Below are 21,247 nucleotides of genomic sequence, written 5' to 3'. Positions count from 1 at the left end.
GATGAAGTAATGTCCTTTAATTTAGTGAAGTAAAAAGAAAACTGATTGTTAATGTTTTGTTAGAGTGAATTTAACAAATGATGGCCCCGCCCGGCCGGGCATGGCTCATCGGTTGAGCATAGACCTGGGATCCAGGCGATCGGGGTTCGATTCCTGGTCGGGGCACATGCCCGGGTTGTGGGCTCGATCAGTGACTCTCATCATTGATGTTTCTGTCTCTCTCTCTCCCTCTCCTTTCCTCTCCCTGAAATCAATAAAGATATATTTTTTAAAAAATAAAAAATGATGGCCCCAATAATGTTCATAAATCTAATATGCCTAATGTTAAATAAGTTAGCATACAGCCAGGATTTTTTTTAAACTCAGCAGCCAAAATTCTCAATATTAGGGCAATTATATTTTTTTGGAAAGAATTATATTATAATGTAATGACTGGTGATACATTTGTGAGCTTAATATGTTTCCTCTGTTCCCACCTAATGTGACACTGAACACTAAAGGTATGAGGCAGGCCCAGGAAAGTTGCCTGGGCGTTATGGGGATTGGGGTTAGGTAAGGAGAATTTTCTTTACCTAAAAGGTGATATTTTAGATGACAATTTAAAGATTTTTTGTATTTTATGGTTTTGTATGACTTGTGCACTTATCCCATTACGCTTTATTTCCTGCTATGGGCAGTAAAACTGAACAAGAATATTTAGGGAAAATTCCATTTATGTTTAGGAAAGCAGCTACAAGGAAACTCAGGTAACTGGTAACCCCTCCCCCCTTCCCTGCCCCAACACATAAGCGCATTCAAAAATAATTTGGTATTTAAGATTAACCTGTCAGATTGTTTTTGTAAAAAAAAGTTATTTATTTGTGTGAATCCAGATCAACTGCCTCCATCTTTGACGTAGTATTGAATTCTGAAAATTGATATTTCTTGTCAATTAAGAATCTGTGTGATGTGGCATCAAGAATGTCAGTTTGGGAACCAGGCACCACCACTTACTAGCTTTGTGAATTCAGACAAGATTTTAAATTTCACTGAGCTTTGATTTCCTCCACCTTATAAAAATAAGAGAATTAGCTCCCAAGGTTATGAGCTTTACATGTTTTTGTAAAGTGTTAGCAAGAGCCTAGTACAAAGGAAGTAGTCAATAAACATGGGAGTTACTGTAGTAATGATGAGTTAAATTAAATGTGTAAGAAGCATTTTGTGCTCCATCATGTACTTTATATTACGTAATTGTTTTGGGTATGTGAGGCAATGAAGGCAAATTTTATAACTTGGATAGTAGTTAGACAAAATCATTTGGCTTTTTTTCCTAATGTTCTTTTTTATATATTTGAGAATGACTGCCTTGGTTCTAGACTAAGCCAATAAACTTGTCACTCAGGATTTAAAAAATCTTGCAGATTCATTCTATGAGGGAGCACTCTCCTTTAACATTATAATATGTTGTTTGTTTTGACATAGTTTGACTTGGAGTTGATTTTTTTTTTTTTTTTTTGAGTGATTCTAATTTCTGTCATTGCCTATGATCAGCTAGCTAGTATGACTTTTTCATTCTGGAAAAGTCTTTGTTACAACTAAACTGCCTATATTCAGGAAACTCTGCCTCATTTTATTCAGCGATTCATACATATCATAAGATTCTTGTCAAAGTTCATCTTTTAGAAATAGGAATTGATTCTTTAATTATGATTTTACTTAAATATTTACATGTAGAATCTGCATGTTTAAAAACATTTATCAATCTGGTAGTGACTGCTGTGATGTTAGTTTGTAAGTAAACATTTAAACCTGGTTAAAATTTGCTACACCTCTCAAAATGTGCCTTTTTTTTTTTTAACCTTGTAACGGATTTTGTTCACACTTATCCAGACACACACACACACACACACGCACGCACACACACGTGTGCGTAACCCTCCAATATATTGAACTTTGAAAGTAGGCACTCTAATAACAAAACTAAGATTGTTTTCAGTGACTGTTTTACTTTTCGAAATTCATGGCCAAGTTGTGATTTATCCTAGCTGAAAAAAGAAAAATCTGGGCAAAGACTAAAGAAGGCCAATTATTATGAAAGACCTAAACTGGGATTAGATTTAGCTAAATCAACTCCTCAGGGATTTACAGTTTCAAACATTATCTTGGGGAAGTCTGGAGAAAAGACCATTTCACTAAGACCTTTCTATTTTTCATAGTGCTGTGCAAGAGAGAAGCTAGGCTTCTTCAGAAACACTTGTCTCTACTGGAACCAACAGAAATAAAATAAACCTTTTCAGTAGCAGCTCTTAATATAGTGTTCAAACATATATATATTTTAAACCCAAGCTTTTAACTAAGATGAAACTTTTATGATGATTATAATTATCTGTAGGATCTGTACTTGTAGTCTTTTGTAGTATTAAGCTTGTGGATTCTGGAGTCAGATTGCCTGGGTGCAGAAGCTCTGCCTCTTCCTAGCTGGTTGACAAGTGTCAACAAAACAGCATATTGTGGTGGGGATTAACTGGGATAAACCATGTGAACTACTTAACTTTCATCATCATCATCACCACCACCATGTTGGAATACCACTTTATTTTTATTTTCTATTTAATTATGTAGAATTATATTAAAGAACTCTCAAAGATAAAGATTGGGGAAGGACACTTTACGTAGCATTATAGTGAGTTTCCTTTTCATTAGATTAAGGAAGTACTTTGACTGTGTTAATTACCAGGTATTTTAATCATTTTTCCCTTATACGTAATAAGCTACTGGCTGTAACATGATATTTATCTGCATCATAACATACATTTATTTATTTATTTATTTATTTATTTTATTTATTTTATTTATTTATCATCCTCATTGAGGATATTTTTTGCATTGCTTTCCAGAAAGAGTGAAAGGGAGAGAGCGAGAGAAACATCAGTGTGAGAGAGACACATCAACTGGTTGCCTCCCTCTCGTGCTGGGCCGGGGCGGGATTGAGCCTACAGCTGAGGAATGTGCCCTTGGCTAGAATCAAACTTGGGACCCTTCAGTCCGGAGGCCAGCCAGTCTAACCACTGAGCGAAACCGACTAGGGCCATCATGACATTTATAGAAGGTACATAATCTATAAAAACCTAGCATATTGAAGACAGAGTCATTGAGAAATGAGGGGACTAATAGAAACACATACATTTTGTTGCCCTGATGCTGCTTTAGATGTTAAGCTTTGTGCCAAGAAAATGCAACCTGCTTTAATCTTGAGTAAAGTATAAAAATAACACTGCCTAACATTTTGTAGAGCCCTTTATAGTTAGTCTTCTCCACATGCACCTTGATTCTCACAAATCACCCTGTGATATTCTTCCCCATTTAAAAAAAAAATAATAGCTTTATTGACATATAATTCACATACTATAAAATTTACTTTTTAAAAGTGTACCATCTAGTGGCTTTTAGAATAATTCTCAGGGTTATGCAATAATCACCACTATCTAGTTTTAAAACATTTTCATTACTCCAAAAGGAAATCATGTCCCAGCTAGGAGCTTTCCATTCTTATCTCCTGAGTCGCTGTAACTACTCTTCTGCTGTCTACAGATTGCCTATTCACGACATTTCATAGAAATGGGTTATACAATATCTGCCCTTCTGTGTCTGGCTTTTTTTCACTTAGTGCAGTGTTTTGAGGGCTCATCCATATTGTGGCATGTATCAGTACTTCATTTCCTTTTATGACTAAATAATGTTCCATTGCATGGATATACCATATTTTTCATCCATTTATCCACTGATGGACATTTGGGTTGTTTCCTCCTCTTTGCTATTATGAAAAATACTGCTATAAATATTCGTATACAAGTTTTTGTATGGACATATTTTCAGTTCTCTTGTTAAACCCCTAGGAGTAGAATTGCTGGGTCACATGGTAATTGTATGTTCAACCTTTTGAAGAACTGCCAGGCTATTTTTCAAAGCAGCTACCCCATTTTATAATTCCACAGCAAGGTATGAGGGTTCCAATTTCTGTACATCCTCATCAACATTTGTTATTGCCTCTGTTTTTTATTTTACATCCCAGTGTGTGTGCAGTGGTATTTCATCATGGTTTTGATTTCCCTAATGACTAATGATGTTGAGCATCCTTTCATGACCTTATTGGCCCTTTTACAAATGTCTATTTAAATCTTTGACCCATTTTAAAATAGTCTATTCTGAATATACATCTCTCTCTCTTTTTTTAATGTTTTAATTTATCTTTATTGTTAAAAGTATTACAGATGTCCCCCTTTTCACCCACTGATCCACTCCCCCCTGCACGCCTCCCCCCAGGCCTTCACCACACTATTGTCTGTGTCCGTGGGTTATGCATATATGCATGTAAGATTTAGGTTAATCTCTCCCCACCCACCCACTGCCACCTTCCCTTTGAGATTCATTGGTCTGTTCCATGCTTCTATCTTTCTGGATCTATTTTGTTCATTCGTTTATTTTGTTCATTAGATTCCACATGTGAGTAAGATAAAGTGATACTTGTTTTTCTCTGACTGACTTATTTCCGTTAGCATAATACTCTCCAGGACTCAACATACTGTCTAAGTCTCCTTGAAGTAGTAGAGACTTGTTTTGTGTCCTAACGTGTGGTCTATCTTTGAGAATGTCCCATGTGCACTTGAGGAGAATGCCTATTCTGCAGCTTTGGGGTGAAATGTTCTGTAAATGTCAATTTAGTCCATCTGATTTACTGTGTCATTTAGAGTCACTGTTTCCTTGATTTTTTGTCTGGAAGATCTGTCCAGTAAAGTCAGTGGGGTGTTAAAGTCCCCTACTATGACTGTGTTGCTGTCTGTATTTCCCTTACAGTCCTCCAGAAGTTTTTTGTTCTGTTTTGTTTTGGGGTTTTTTTTCCAGCCTGTGTGAGTCTTTTGTTTTGAGGTGGGTCTCTTTTAGACAGCATATATTTGGGTCTTGTTTCCTATCTATTCAGCTACCTTATATCTTTTGATTCGAGCATTTAATCCATTTACATTTAAGGTTATTATTGATAGGTACTTATCTATTGCTATTTTATTTCTTTATGCCCAAACCGGCTAGAGGAAGTACTCCTGTTTTTAATTGTTTTTTCTTTTTGGTTCTCTGATTGAGTGATTTTTTTCTACCCTGCCTTCTAATTCGCTGATCCGATCCTCAGCTTCCCCTAATCTGCTGTTCATTCCTTCCTATGTATTTATTTCTGCGATGTCATTTTTAATTTCCTTCATAGTTTCCATTTCTTTTCTCATGCTGTTGAGCATCCGTTTATTATCAGTATTCTGAACTCTAAATCTAATAGATTGCTTATCTTCATTTCGTTTAGTTCTTCTTCTGGGGAATTCTTTTGTTCTTTCATTTGGGACTTGTTTTTTTGACTTCCCATTTTGGCTGCCTGTTTGGATTTGTTTCTATGCATTAGGAAGATCTACTAGGACTCCCAGTCTTTTGGATGGTCTCTGGTGCAAACCAATTCAGATGGTGTTTGTGACTGGCCTTTTGTATCCTGGTTGAAGGTTTCTGCACTCCACAGCTTGTGGCTCCCTGTGCTGGGGCTGGGTGCATTTGGAAAGGACCAAGATGTGCACCAAGGTCTGCTTTCTCAAGCCCTGGTTCCAGAAGTCAATCAGACAAAGACTCAGAGCACCCAGAGGATGATTGTTATTCAGTCTCTTAATGAGCCTCAGGCTATAGAAACTCCACAGGGTGGGGGGAGAGGTTTTCCAACAGGGTGGGGCAATTGCTTCCACTCCCAGGCAAAAGCTGCTTGGATGGTAAATGTCTGCCTGAGGAAGATGTCCTCTGCCATATGGGGGAATGACTCAGAACAGGAATCCAGATGGCTGCCTTCTGAGGTCTATCCCCAGAGCCAGGATCCCTGGATTCTCCTCACACGGCTTTAGTCCATTCTGCCCTCCGTCTGCCAGATCCCAAGAATGGCTGCACACGAAACTTTGTGCCCTTTAAGAGGGTGCCTGCGTTTCTGGCCACGTGTACTGCATTTACTGCTATCTTGACCAGAAGTCTTCTTCCCATTTTCTGTTGTACAATATTATCTCATTTACTGCTGACTAAGAAGAAGAACTATTATATTAGAATTCTGTAACAGATAGTGTAGGGTTACAGAGGCACCCGGGGTATTGTTTGGGATAACCTAGCTTATTTACTAAAGTTATTTGGATTCCAATTCTGATTTAATATTATTCTAGAGTATCTGTTAGTGGATAATTTGTCTTATTAGCTGTTTATTTTCTCATTAATTTTCTTTTTTTTTTTAAATTTTTATCTTTATTGTTGAAAGTACTACAGGTGTCCCATTTTTCCCCCCAATTGACCCCCTCCACCTCACTCCTACCCCATCCCCAGGCCTTCACTCCGTTATTGTCTGTGTCCATGGGTTATGCATGTATGCATATAACTTCTTTGGTTAATCTTTTCCCACCCTCCACCGCCCCCTTCCCTCTTCCCTCTGGAACATGATTGTCTTTTGCATGCATCATTGTCTCTGGGTGTATTTAGTTTGTCAGATTCTTTTGTTCACTAGCTGCTTCTTAAAGAAGACCCTTCACCATTTCTGGTCTGGTGGTGATGAACTCCTTTAGCTTTTCCTTATCTGTGAAGCTCTTTATCTGACTTTCAATTCTAAATGATAGCTTTGCTAGGTAGAGTAGTCTTGGTTGTAGGTTCTTGTTTTTCATCACTTTGAATATTTCTTGCCACTCCCTTCTGGCCTGCAAGGTTTCTGTTGAGAAATCAGCTGATCGTCATGTGGGTACTCCCTTGTAGGTAACTGCTTTTCTCTGGCTGCTTTTAAGATTCTCTCTTTGTCTTTAACCTTTGGCATTTTAATTATGATATGTCTTGGTATGGGCCTCTTAGGGTTCCTCTTGTTTGGGACCCTCTGTGCTTCCTGGACTTGGAAGTCTATTTCATTCACCAGTAGGGGAAGTTTTCTGTCATTATTTTTCAAATAGGTTTTCAATTTCTTGATCTCCTTCTTCCCCTCCTGACTTCCCAATAATATGAATATTGGGCCATTTGAAGTTGTCCCAGAGATTCCTACACTATCTTCATATTTCTGGATTCTTTTTTCTTTTTGCTCTTCTGGTTGGGTGTTTTTTGTTTCCTCATGTTCCAAATTGCTGATTTGATTCTCAGCGTCCTCTACTCTACTGTTGATTCCCTATAAATTATTCTTTATTTCAGTTCCTATAGCCTTCATTTCTGATTGATACTTTATTATGTCATCAGTGGTCTCACTTGTTTTCTTAATAATCTTACTAAGATCCTTGCATATCCTTATAACCATTATTCTGAACTCTGTATCTGTTACCTTGCTTGGTTCTATTTCATTTAGTTCTTTTTCTGGAGATTTCTTCTGTCCTTTCCTTTGTGACATGTTTCTTTGCCTCCACATTTTGGCTGCTTCCAGGTATTTGTTTCTGTGTATTAGGTAGAGCTGTTATGTCTCCTGGAATTTGTAGAGTGGCTTTGTGTAGTAGGTGTCCTGTAGGGTCCAGCAGCTCAGCCTCCCCATTCGCCTGAGCTGGGCCTTCTAGGTGCTCCCCTATGTGGGCTGTGTGCACTGTCCTGTTGTAGTTGATCCTTGGTTGCTGTTGGTGTCACTGGGAGGAATTGACCCCCAAGCCAATTGGCTGTGAGGATCAGCTGCATCTACAGCCAAAGAGCTGCTGTACTGGAAACACCCCTGTGGAGCACTCCATTTACTTCAGTGGAGCTTTGATGTTCACCAAGTGCACCCCTTGAGTGTATCACTCGTGGATGTGGTAGGGTTGTAATCCAGTGTGGTCGAATCTGACCATCAGGTGCACTGTCTCTGGGGCCTCCCAGGAGGTGCAAAGTCAGCCTCTGCCTGTGCCTTGCCCAGGGCCACCCAGCATGAGCTACACAGCAAACTGTAGTCGACTGCTACTTGTGCTGGGCTTGGAGGTGTCCAGGAAAGGCCAAGCTATGAGCCAATGCAGGCTGTCACTAGTTCCAGGCCTGGGGCCACTTATCAAGCCATATGGGGCATGCTGCTGCTTGTTTGAATGATTTTAGGAAAGTTCTAAGCATGAGCCTCTTGAGGCCACTTGCATAAAAAAGCCCCTGGAAATGGCTTAGATGAGCTTGCAGGTGGGGAGGGGCGGGGCCTCCGGGAATCACGGGGCGGGGCCAAAGGTGTGAGTCAGGTGCTGGAGATTCAAATATGGCGCCTGCCTGCCAGCTCTGTGGGGGGGAGAGCTCGCCAAAGGAGCAATGCCCTTTGGCAGCTCTTCTGTTTGGGAATAAGCTGCCCCTCCACCCCTGGCCCCGATTTCAGGCAAGCTATTCCTCCCCAAGTTTCTCAGGTTCCTTACAAGCTGCTGCCAGATGCTGGAGCTCAGAGGGAGCGCGTCTGAGTGAGCCCATCCATGCGTGGGCCCTTTAGGAGGAAAGCCTGGGACTCCCACAGCGACTGTGCTCCTCAGCCACAGTACCCGTTGGTTTTTACAGCCCTAAGTTCTGAGACTTCTCTTCCTGGCATTGGAACCCTGGGTGGGGGGGCCTGTTGTGGGGCTGGGACCCCTCATTCTTTGGGAAACGTCCACCACTGAGATAACACTTCTGGGTTTAAACCGAGGCACCTGGTATGGGACTGCGGCCAAGTCTCTGGGATTCAGCCCTGATCCGCCTGCATCTCTGCTCCTCCTACCAGTCTTGATGCTTCTTCAGTTCCCTCGTTGTAGGGCTTCTGTTCAGCTATATTTCAGCAGATTCTGAGTGATGGTTGTTCTGTATTTTAGTTGTAATTTTGATGTGGCTGGGGAAGGCGGTGGGTGTTGCGGGTACCTACGCCTCCATCTTGTTCTCATCAATTTTCTTGACAGAACTTGATTTTTCCATTTATATTTCCATTAAGAGAAGATGCAGAACCATGTGAGGATTTGATATGTTACTTGAGGTACTGCACTGAAATATTTTTAAAATTTTTGGAATGGTAGCAATCAATATTTGGTATTTTGTTGAAAATGAAAATGCACTAGTAACAACAACAATACCTAGGGAAATTGCCAGGAAACAGTCACCACTTGCAGAAAACTGGCAGGCCCAGAGTTTCATATGTGAGTTATTTTAAATTACAATGAATTATTTAAATAGTTTCAGTTCAGAGAGAGAAGTTTCCTAATTCATTTTTACAAAGCCAACACAACAGTGATACCAAACAAAACATGGCAAAATGGGTGCACACACATGAATAATAGGCTAATCTGAAGATATTTTGTTCAAATATATCAGATAATATTGTCTCTTATCTTTGCTTAGGTCCTGTGGGTGAAAAGCATTTTCCCATTTGATTCTCACAATGACCCTGTACAGTATCACAATTTTTATTATCCTCACTTTATGAATAAGGAAAACCTCTCTACAACGGAGTCTCAGAAAGGTTGAATGAAAGAATCAAATGTTATAATCAAATGTATAAACAAAGTTTTCAAGTGACAGCACCTACATTAGAATTGAGTCTTTGACCCAAGAAAGCCCAAACTCTTAACCATTATATTAGGAGAGAAATGAGATCAAAGAAATCTTGAAGGAAAAAGAGAATCTGGAAAACATTAAGTAATTTTTCATTTATAGTAATTAGAACTGGGATAGGTAGAATTTTCATTTTCAAATACATTTGTGTGTTAAAAATTTTTTTTAATGTATCTTTATTGATTTCAGAGAGAGGAAAGGAGAGGGAGAGAGAGATAGAAACATCAATGATGAGAGAGTCATTTATTGGCTGCCTCCTGCACGCCTCCGACTGGGGATCGAGCCCACAACTCGGGCATGTGCCCTGACCAGGAATTGAACCGTGATCTCCTGGATCCTAGGTCAATGCTCAACCACTGAGCCATGCCTGGCTGGGCAAAATTTTTAAAAATTAGATTCATGTACTACACTTTTAGTCAGGAAAACTATGCTTTATAAATTAGACCAATGTGTTGTGCCATATGTATTGCACTACATAGACTTTTCTGACTGATTGCTATAACTGCTTTTCATTTTTTAAAAAAAAAAAAGACTAGAAGAAATGTGCTCCCATAAAGAGAGCTTAAGTTAATCAACAGAAGTATTGTTTGCAGATAATTAGCTGTTTTAATAACAGAATTTTCAAAATATATAGAGAGAATTTGGCTGTGAATACTTTTTACAAATTTATTTATTTTTAATTTATTGAGGCAATATTGCTTAATAAAATTACATAGGTTTCAAGTGTACAATTCTATAATACATCATCTGTATATTGTATTGCATGTTCACCACCCAAGGTCAAGTCTCCTTCCATCACCATTTATGCCCTCTTTACCTTCTTCTACCTCTTCCCACCCCCCTCTTTTTTTTTTCTTTGCTTAATCCCTTCACCTTTTTCACCCAGCTGGGCAGTCCCCTCCCCTGTGACAGCTGTCAGTCTGTTCTCTATGAATCTGTTTCTATTTGTTTGTTAGTTTATTTTGTTCATTAGATTCCACATATGAGTGAAATCATATAGTATTTGTCTTTCTCTGACTGACTTATTTCACTTAGCATAATGCTCTGGGGTCCATCCATGCTGTCACAAAGGGTAATATTTCCTTTTTTTTTTTTTTACAGTCCTGTAGTCCATTGTGTAAATATATCATGGCTGTTTTTTCCAGTCATCTACTGATGGACACTTGGACGGCTTCCATAGCTTGACTGTTGTAAATAATGCTGCAGTGAACACTGGGGTGCATATATTCTTTTGAATTAGTGTTTCAGGTTTCTTTGAATATATTCCCAGAAGTGGAATTGCTGGGTCATGTGGCAATTTTATTTTTAATTTTTTGAGGTAACTCCGTACTGCTTTCCACAGTGACTGCACTAGTATGCGTTCCCACCAACAGTGCACGAGGGTTCCCTTTTTTCCACATCCTCACCAACACTTGTTTGTTGATTTATTGACAATAGCCATTCTGACAGGTGTGAGGAGAATTCTCATCAAAACTTTGCATTGAGTCTTGGAGATCTTTTGCACGATCTGGCTTATGTTAGTACATCAATTCCAGAAATCGTTTAAAATGTACTTTGGAAATTGGTTACAGTTTGGGGAGGGAAACTATATGGAAAGAGGGCAATAATGTTGTATATTCTTGGAATATAAATATGTTCATATAATAATCAATTTCAAAAATAATTAAAAAATATATCATGGGAAGTTATTTACAGGATTTTAATTTTGATTCTTTATGTTTATCAGTGACACTAATTTTGTGTGTGTATATCCACCTAGGTGTTCTGTATCTAGAGATTTTAAAAAATTTTATTATGGTTTAGATGAGTGAATGAAGGAATACCTACTATCATAGCATTTGATCTGGTCCCAGTCTCATCCCCTCAACTGCTCTGCTTTCACTTCCACCCCAAAACAATGCTCAGAGCAGAAAGAACTACAGATAGTGAATTGAAGACATTTTGAAGTTTTGTTTCTCCCATTAGATGGATCTCTGCTTTTTAAACTTTTTATTGAAGTATAGCATAAATACAAAAATATGTATAAATCATAAGTGTATACAGTTTTATAAATTTGCACAAAGTAAACATACATAGGTATCTAGCTTTTGCTTTTGGTTGAAGCTAAATGGTTGTTGCTGAGAGTAGATTTTTTTTCTCACTAGCTTTCTGAAAAGACTATATTCATTAAAATCAAAAACAAAAACCGTGCCTGTCATTGTAAGATTGTAGTGATCCAAGTTTTTCCCCCTACCTTTATTGAGATATAATTTACTTATAACATTATTTAAGTTTAAGATGTACATACACTGTGATGATATCTGCATATAACTAGTAAGCCAAATTCTAAGTGTTTATTTCTATCTAAATCAAATATTAAGGGCTTTATCAAAATATTTTACTGAATGATTACTATATGTCATACAGTACAAAAACGATAAATTTACATATTATTTAAGTCTTACAACAGCTTTAGAAGACGGTACTGGTCTTATTTTAGATAGATGTGGAAACTAAAGCCTAGAGAGGCTGAATAATTTGCCTGAGTTCAAACACCCAGGGCATGCATGTGCATTCTCGCCTGTTTGAGGTCATTCTGACTTTAGAGTCTGAGCACTTACTGTTACATTCTGTTTTCACTGTGTGTATTTCTAGTGCATTTGCTCCATGGTAAATACTGTCAGATTGTGTTCTGATAGAGTAAGGTATTGGGTTTTTGTTTTTGTGTTTTTTAAAATCAAAGGTGAAGGAAGTCATTTCAGAGCTGTGTCTTGTTAGGATGCAGCTTTGGGGCAGCATTCTGATTGGAAGAAAGGACACAGGAATTCATTTCAGAGATGTGTTTTCACAGCAAGTGTACTGTTTAGTTTGCATGTTTATTGGTTGGCCTTGGAGTAGGGGCAGCTATTGAAAATTATGGGAAGAGGAAGGCCCCCACACCACTTTTGGTATTGCCTTTTCTTGAGGCAAAACATTGTATAAACTACTTGAAAGTGTGCTTATTTTGCACCTATCTTAAAGAAGGAATATCTACAGTGGGGAAATTTTTAGATGGTTTTTAACCTACTTTTCTTTCAGGAAAACATTTGATAGTTATTTCACTCTAAGCTGTTTATCATAGAGGACCTTGGCAGGATGTTTCACAACTGCATTCCAGTCTGAGTCCTGTTAGAGAAGCTTGGCGAACAAGTTATTTGAAAGTACTTCCGCTTTTTATATCCAAAAATCTATTGAATAAACTTATTTAACAGAGTTGGAGTAATAATCTATAGTTTCTTAAATATCCACCTAAGGCCTTGGAAAGTGGTATGTTGAGGAAGCAAGCAAGCTTAGTCATTGTAGTAACATATTGTACTGTTTACAAACTGGTCACTTTCCTTCTCTTTTTAACTTGATGGTATTGCCACATATGCCACACCACATGGCAGCTGTATAGTGAAAAATGTTGAAATTTGGGGACCTATCTCTCTTTCCTGCTAAAACTTGGTTTGATTTTTATTATTGCTAAAAAATACGTTAAAATTTAGCTTTTGCCCTGGCCAGTGTGACTCAGTTGGTTAAAGCGTCATCCCTTACACCGAAAGGTTGCAGGTTTGATTCCTAGTCAGGGCACATACCTAGGTTGTGGATTTGATTCCTGGTTGGGACTCATACAGGAGGCAACCGATTGATGTTTCTCTTTCTCTTCCCTCTCTCTAAAATCAATAAGCATGTCCTTGGGTGAGTATTAAAAGAAAAAAAGTTACCTTTCAACTCTTGTCCTAAATTTACCTGAAAATAATAGAAGGGAAAACTGTTATGTATATTTTTCTTTCTGGAACTCTTAAGACCTTCAATAAAGTTATAAAACAGTTGAAAGTCAGTTTATCACTACAATTTAATTTGCTTATAGAAATTGAGGCTTTGAAAACTCTGGCCTTTAACAGATTTTAATTCCCAAAGTCTTTCTGTTCCCACCCATCATTTGTAACTTATTTTGATTCTATTACAAAAACAAATGGAAAAATAATCTGTAAGTGCCAAATAGCAAGAGATCTAATAATAAAATAACTTCGGTTTTTGTGGGGGTTACTAGTATCTTATACATTGGCATAAATAGGGTTGACTCAGTTTAGAGAATGCAGTTTTGAATCTTGTAATTATTTAAAGCAGTGGTTCTGAACCCTGCATGCACATTGGATTCACCTGAGAGCTTTAATAACAGGCCCGGTAACAAACATCCCCAAATATTCTGATTTATTTGATCCCAAGTAGGGTCAGGTATTAATAGTTTGGATGTTTCCCAGTATAAAGTCAAGGTTGATAACCACTGGTGGAGTTTACTGAGGTTCCCTGATTCAAATAAAAGATAACGAAGAGGAGAAGGTGCTTAATATGATTTTTTAAATGAGAAGTTTTAGAGATGTGGAGATTTTTTTTTTGTTTTTGAAGTAGCTACCCGAATGAAATACAGTATTTTTTTTCTTTTTCTTTTTTTTTTAATATATCTTTTTTTATTTCGGAGAGAGGAAGGGAGAGGGAGAGAGATAGAAACATCAGTGATGAGTCATTGATTGGCTGCCTCCTGCACACCCCGTATTGGGGATCGAGCCCGCAACTGGTCATGTGCTCTGACCAGGAATTGAACCAGGATCTCATGGATCATTGGTCTATGCTCAACCACCGAGCCATGCCCGGCCGGGCGAAATGCAGTATTTTTCTTACGTCAATACTGTATTGTTTAGAGGGGAAAAGGGAAAAAAAGTCTTTATATGTTCAGTAGAGATGCAGCCATCAGAGGCATAATTACATAGTGCATGTCAACAACAGGATAATATTTTTTTCCATATTATTTTCCATCTGCAGTTGGTTGAATCCATAGATGCAGAACCCACAGATACAGAGGACCAGTTGTAGTAACAAGAACACATATATCTTTTATTGCTATAAATTATAGAAGTTATTTAGGGTAGAGGAGACCATTTGTCAAAAGATAAATTAAATTGTATCCTGTTATGGGCTGAATTGCCTCTCCTGACCTCACCCCACCTCCAGATTGGTACGTTGAAGCCCTAACCCCTAGTATCCCAGAATGTGACTTTATTTGGTAATAGGACCATTGTGGATGTAATTAGTTAAGATGAGGTTATACTGGAGTAGAATTGGCCCCTAATCCAGTATGATTGGTGTCCATATGAAAAGGGAAAATTTGGACACGAACACATACAGGAAGAACACCATGTGAAAATGAAGACTAGAACTGATCCCTCCCTCACAACCCTCCAAGGAACTAACTGCCAACACTTTGATTTCAGACTTACGGCCTCCAAAATTGTGAGACAATAAATTTTTGTTGTTTAAGCCCTTAACTACTAGTTAATTCCACCCTAGCAAACTAGTACAAGTCCCAATGTTTTATTTATTAAAAAACTTATATCTAGGAAAATTCAGCATTTGAAATTTTGCCATGCCTTCAATTAAGAGGTTGAGAACCATATCTCCATAAGGAATTTTAGAATGTAAATGTTTTGTTATGAAGTTCTTAGGTTCCTGACTCATACTTTAGCCAGTTGCTAGTCAATAAGTTTAAAAGGCAGGAAATTATTATAAGCCCAGATCAGCAGCTGGAGTTTCTGGAGTGTGTATTTTCCTTCTGTTTATGGTAGTAGAGAGGAGATTCTTTGCGATCATCTGAGAGCAGTTTCCTAGTTGTACAGTTGACCCTTGAACATCTAGGGAGTTAGGGGTGCCGACCACCTGTGAGGTCGAAAATCCAAGTGTAAGTTGGCTTACACATAGACAGTTGGCTCTCCATAAAGTCAGATTCCCGACCATGGATCAAAAATACTGTTTTTGACTATTCTAGATCACAGTTGGTTGAACCTATGGATGTGAAACCTGGGGAAATGGAGAGCTGACTATATATTTATGGAAAAAAACCACCCAGATATAAGTGGACCTGCGTAGTTCAAGCCAGTTTCCAGGGGTCAGCTCTATTTTGTATATTCAGATTCAGGTGTGTTACCTAAGATTCAGAGTTCGTTTCTTTTGTGTATATGAATTAATAGCACCCTTGAGAAATTAGAGATGAACAGCTTTGAATATATATCTTTATTTCGGTGGACTAGAAAAGAACAGCCAGTGCTTTTCATGAGAGGAGCAAGTATCTGAGAAGGAGAAGACAGTATGGCTAAATTGGGAGTGATCCTGGGAAGTCCCTGGGATCCAGGAGCAACTGGCTATGCCCACAGGACAATTAATAGTGGATTCGGATTGGAGAAGCCTGGCAAAAAATAATATTGAAAGTCATACCTCAGCACAACTTCTTACCTATTCTATTTTTCTAAACATATAAATATGCCAACAAAACAAAATGCACCATGTTTAAGGCTGACTATAATAGTGTACAGGTAAGGAACATGGGCCCTGGAGTCAATTTAAACTAAGGTTTTACCACTTACTAACTGTATGACTTGTGGTAAGTTATTTCCCGATGTCTAAAATAGATAATCCGATGTATCTTCCTCGTAGGAATTTGTGATGGTTAAATAAGGTGCTAATCTATGTAAAGCAATGAGCAGAATTCCTGCCATATATTAAGTGCTAATAAATGTTAACTAATAGCAATAGCAAAGGCAGGTATGTGTCCAGGGTGTATTCTACTTCTGCCACCGCTCCATTTTGTCCAGAGAATGAATAATCTCTTCTATTGAATGTTATAAACTTAGACATAAACTTAGGATCCATACCTTTAAAATACATCTTAACAAAAGAAAACCTGGAAGTGCCTTTCCAGGATCAGCTGGTGCTTCTTTCAATTAAAGTGAGGAAAATAAGGCCATGACAGTAGGATTAGAAAAGGCCCTAGGTCTCCTGGTTCACAGTCTTTGTTTTTCACATGTTGCTGTCTTCTAAATCACAGAACCATGTGACCCTTTTCTTTTTTTTTAAAGGGGGTAGGAGGGTTAATCTCTTAATTTTTAAAATTTAAATATGTCTTTATTGATTTCAGAGAGAGGAAGGGAGAAGAGGGAGAGAGAGAGAAACATCAATGATGAGAGAGTCATTGATCGACTGCCTCCTGCACGCCCCCCTCCAGGAACTGAGCCAGTAACCAACTGAACCATACCAGCCGGGATCATTCTTAATTAAGCTTTTGCTTCAAAGGAAACTAATTTTTTTCTGTCTACTTTTCTGTGTTTGACATTTTTCTTTAAGTAGTTTAAAATTATTGAAGTCTTTGAACTGAAAGAAAAATGATTGTTTAAAGCAAATTAGAATATTTTGGTTGATTAGACATAGATTGTCTCTGTTAGGGAACAAAAAACTGGTAGCAGTGGCTGCCCCCGGGGAGGGACTAATAGTAGATTAGTAGATTAGAAGCAGCATTGGTATGTGACGAGGTGTTCCTGGGACCTATAAATTCTGGAGGATAATCCATTCTTCCAGTTCACTTACAGATTAGTAGAGTAGAACAAGGAAGAAAGTAGTAACAAGTATCTGTAGTTATTTGAAACTACATAGATTCGGTTAAAATGTTGGAGCTATCCCTCTTAATAGCCACACTCTTAACACGCATTACCCAGATATCAGGGGCTCAAATAGATTTGGATAAGGAGGAATACTTTGGTTTCATTTGGGTGAGGACTGCTCCTGTGGATTGCATCAGCGTGTGTCTGACTTAGTGGGTGGCCCTGGGTAAATTTTTAATCTGACTTCTTATCTGCCAATGAGTAGAGATGGTAAGCCCTGTTCTTACCTAGTATATAAGGTTTTGCAGTATAAAAAGAAGTAGTGTAAAAATTAACTCAATTCTAGGTTCAGCCTTGTTAGAGCTTAACTTGAACTCTTAGTAGAGAAGTGTGTTAGCAAGCGCATGTTGTTCATGCTAGGTTGGATTCCATGTGCAGTATTCAACTCAAAGAGAAAGGGAAGGCCAGGATCAACTATGCTTTGGCCACTTTATATGATACTTTACCGTGTGTGTGCGTGCGTGCGTGTGCGTGTTTTACAGTGTAATGTTTGAGTTACTTTCTGTTTAAAACTTATGACTTTGAGAGACAGTTTACTTCTAACTTCCTCTTTTCTGAAATAGGAAGAAACATTTTGAAATAAAACAATCCAAATATGTTTTAGGGTTATTACCTATAAATTTCGGAGCATAGCATTCAAGAAAGCACTGATAGTATCTGTTTAGCACCTACGATAATCATATATTTAATTTAGGCTATTAAATTCTTACAATAGATGTAATAGTTAACCTCAGTGTGCAGTGCTACAAACATATTAATTTTTTTAAATTGAGCCTGCTTAGTTATAAGGAAACCATAAGTAACATTTTTAATATAGCAGACTTAAGGAAAATAACAGAGTTCCTGAAATTATTATCTATGGACAGTAACTTTTTCTTACATTTAAGATAATACTTTATGGGGATATGTTTAAGATTCAGGGTAGTTACAAAGTCTTGAGTTATCTTCCCATAAGATACTTAATTACAAGGGGAAAATAGTAATTTCATAGTGGATAAACCTGGTAGACATCACCTTAACTAAGTGATCAAAGTTAATGTCACTAGTAGTGGGACAAATAGCTGTTTCGGACCTCCTGGTATGATGTCTTTGAAAGGACACTACATTACTTCTTGGGTATTCTTGCCAAAAATGCAAAATGAATGTAATCATGAGTTAATATCTCACAAACCCAAATTGGGGGACATTTTACAAAACAAGTAACCTGTATTCTTCAAAAGTCTCAAGAGCATGAAAGAAAGAAAAACTGAAGACCTGCTCTAGATTAAAGGCAAATACATTTTTCCAGATTAGGAGAGTTGTCATAATGATCATGATGAAACCTATGATCCTAGCTTGGATCCTGATCCAAAAAAATTTTTTTTCATTTTTTTAAAAGGATATTAATGAGACAATTGAAGAAATTTGCATAAAGTCTGGAGATTAAGTAATAGTAATATATCACTGTTACTTTCCTGGTTTTGATCACTGTACTATCTTTATATAAGATAATACTCATGTTTTTAGAAAACATACACTGAAGTATTTAAAGGACCAATATGTCTATCACTTTCAAACAAATCATAAGAAATATAAGTGTAGAAATAATATAAGAGAATGATAGACATGATTAAATTTTAAAATCTGGGGAATATGGATGAAGTGTGTAGGGAAATCCTTTGTTCTACTTTTTACAACCTTTTTAAGCCTGAAAAAAATTTTTTAAAATATGATATTGATTTCAGAGAGAGGAAGGGAGAGGGAGAGAGAGAAACATCAATAATGAGAGATATTGATCGGCTGTCTCCTGCATGCTCCCCACTGGGGACCGAGCCCTGAACCCGGGCTTGTGCCCTAACAGGGAATCAAACTGTGACCTCCAGGTTCATGAATTGACGCTCAACCACTGAGCCACGCCAGCTGGGCAAGCCTGAAATTTTTTTTAAAAAGGAGATAGTAACATAATGAGGTTTGTCACTAATTAACTGATTTTTCTTTTTTTGGCATCAATAAGCTGTTTATTGAATATCAGTGCTTTGGGGGGGATGATGATTTGCAGAGAAATGTTAATATGAAACTTGGCAAATGAATAAACAGCCCTCATCATTACATTATGATTTATGTATACATTATATCAATACATTCAAAAAACTTTTTATGTAGTTTTCACTTTAACATTAAATTTCTTGCATAAATAATTAACTGATTTTTGAGCAGATTTTTCAAAATCCTCTCTGGATCAGCTTTGTTGTCTGTAAAATGAGGTGACTTGAACTAGATTACACTTTAAGAGTCCTTTCAGTTCTAATATTTCGAGATCTTATAACTAGAAAGAAAATGAAAGTTAATTTTCCCATTTGAGTCAAAAGCTGTTGTTAAACACAGCCTGTGTGCCAAGTGGCAGTGTAATATTTATTTAAACTCCCAGATATTTTTCTGTCAAAGAAACTTTTGTTGAGATTTTATTTAATTGTACATTTGTATGCAACTTCTCATGCATTAATGATATTAGTAAATTCAATGTGATTTAAAAGTATACTTTCCCTATGAAAACTTGGTTGTTAAAACTCAAGATTAATAATGAAAGTTTATGTGGTCTTAAGAGGTATATATTCATAGCAGCCTAGAAGAATTGTCAAGGTACAAATAGCCGATGATATGAAAACTAAATTGATGTTCAATGTAGAATAATTTTTTGTTATATTTAACAAAAGCAAAATTTTGTTAATCCTTTTTTCCCCTCACCTCTCCCAGCTTGGTGATCCAGCTATTTTTCCTGCTGTAATTGTGGAGCATGTTCCTGATGCTGATATTCTCAATAGTTACGCAGGTTTAGCCTGTGTGGAAGAGCCCAATGACATGATTACTGAGAGCTCCCTGGATGTCGCTGAAGAAGAAATCATAGATGATGACGATGACAACATCACCCTTACAGGTAGGTGTGCGTGCCTACAGCAGCACCTTAACTTCAGCCTAGTTTTAGGCGATGTCCTAACCCCAATGATTATGGGGGCATCCAAAGTCCCTAACTTGGTTTTGAATAACTATTACCTGCAGAGGCTAGAGCCCTGCAGGGAAAAGGAAATTAACGTTTTCTTTCTCATCTGCCTGTGTTTCATAGTGCTTCCTCCCCTCCCCTTTCTTTTTTCCTAAATATATTGAGAAGAATGTGACAAAATAAGGAGGCATGCAAGAGGAACCAAACCAGCTTAATTCATCAAGTCCGCTCTGAGCACTTTTTACATACCTAGCTCTGTATTCCTGATAACTCTGAGTTGTTAGTAGGGAAAAAGGTAGGAAAGGTGTTTTTTTTTAACTGCCATTGCATAAAGCTAAATAGGAGGCCATGATCCAGATGCAGCATAAGGTGCTGAGGTTTAAAGAAGAACCTCTTCTGGTTCAGTCAGAACTAGGAGGATATTTCACACTTGAAGAGTTCACTGTTAAGTGTGAGGTATAGTGGTAGTGCTATTTTCTTTGGTTTTAGAAACTGGTAGTATTATACATTTACATGCAGAGATATTAGAAGTATTTGAGAAAATCAATTATTTGGACGCAAAAGTTATTTATTCTTAAATGAAAAACAATAGAAAATTAACATTAGCACAATATTATTACCTAAATCTAGACCTTATTTGTATTTCACTCATTTCATACTAATGTCCTTTTTCTGTTCCAGGATCCTATCTGGAGACTCACACTGAATTTAGTTGTTATTTCTTCATAGTCTCTTCCAGTCTGTAACAATTCCTGTCTTTCCTTGTCTTTCATAACCTTGACACTTTTGAGGAATACTGGTTAGACACTGTAGAATATCTCTCAGTTTTGTGTGATGTTTTCTCATGATTGGGATGAGGTAAATCCATTTTAAACAAGAATATCATCAAAATGGCATTGTCTCCCCAGTGCATCATATTAACGTAATTGATTACTACATTGTCTCACCTGGCTGGTGTGGCTCAGCGGTTGAGGTCGCCCCCAGAACCAAGAAGTCACTGGTTTGATTCCCTGTGAGGGCCCATGCCTGGGTTGCAGGCTTGACCCCCAGTAGGTAGATTGCAGGAGGCAGCTGATTGATGATGTTTCTCTGTCATCCATGTTTCTATCTCTGTATCCCTCTCCCTTCCTCTCTCTCTAAAAATCAATAAAAACATTTTTTAAAAATACATTATTTCAATTCTCACAACAGAAAGAAAACTGAAAGTAGAGAGATTAAATTACATGATTTGCCTAAAATCACACACCAAGTGACTGAGCCC

General features: G+C 37.6%; 1 protein-coding gene across 5 annotated transcripts in view; it reads left to right on the top strand.

Annotated features, from left to right (window-relative positions):
- The window catches only part of ELF1 (E74 like ETS transcription factor 1), a 115,647-nt gene that overhangs the window by 67,733 nt on the left and 26,667 nt on the right, over positions 1–21,247 (top strand). For all 5 annotated transcript variants that reach the window (XM_081127929.1, XM_081127932.1, XM_081127931.1 and 2 more), the window contains exon 3: positions 19,743–19,923. In XM_081127929.1, coding sequence (XP_080984055.1) covers positions 19,743–19,923 — 181 coding nt within the window. The remainder of the gene's footprint in view (positions 1–19,742; positions 19,924–21,247) is intronic.

This window comes from Miniopterus schreibersii (assembly GCF_964146895.1).
Source record: "Miniopterus schreibersii genome assembly, chromosome: 2".
Classification (NCBI taxonomy): Eukaryota; Metazoa; Chordata; class Mammalia; order Chiroptera; family Miniopteridae; genus Miniopterus; species Miniopterus schreibersii.
The sequence above is the reverse complement of the archived record's forward strand: the minus strand, read 5'-3'. Positions and strand labels throughout refer to the sequence as shown.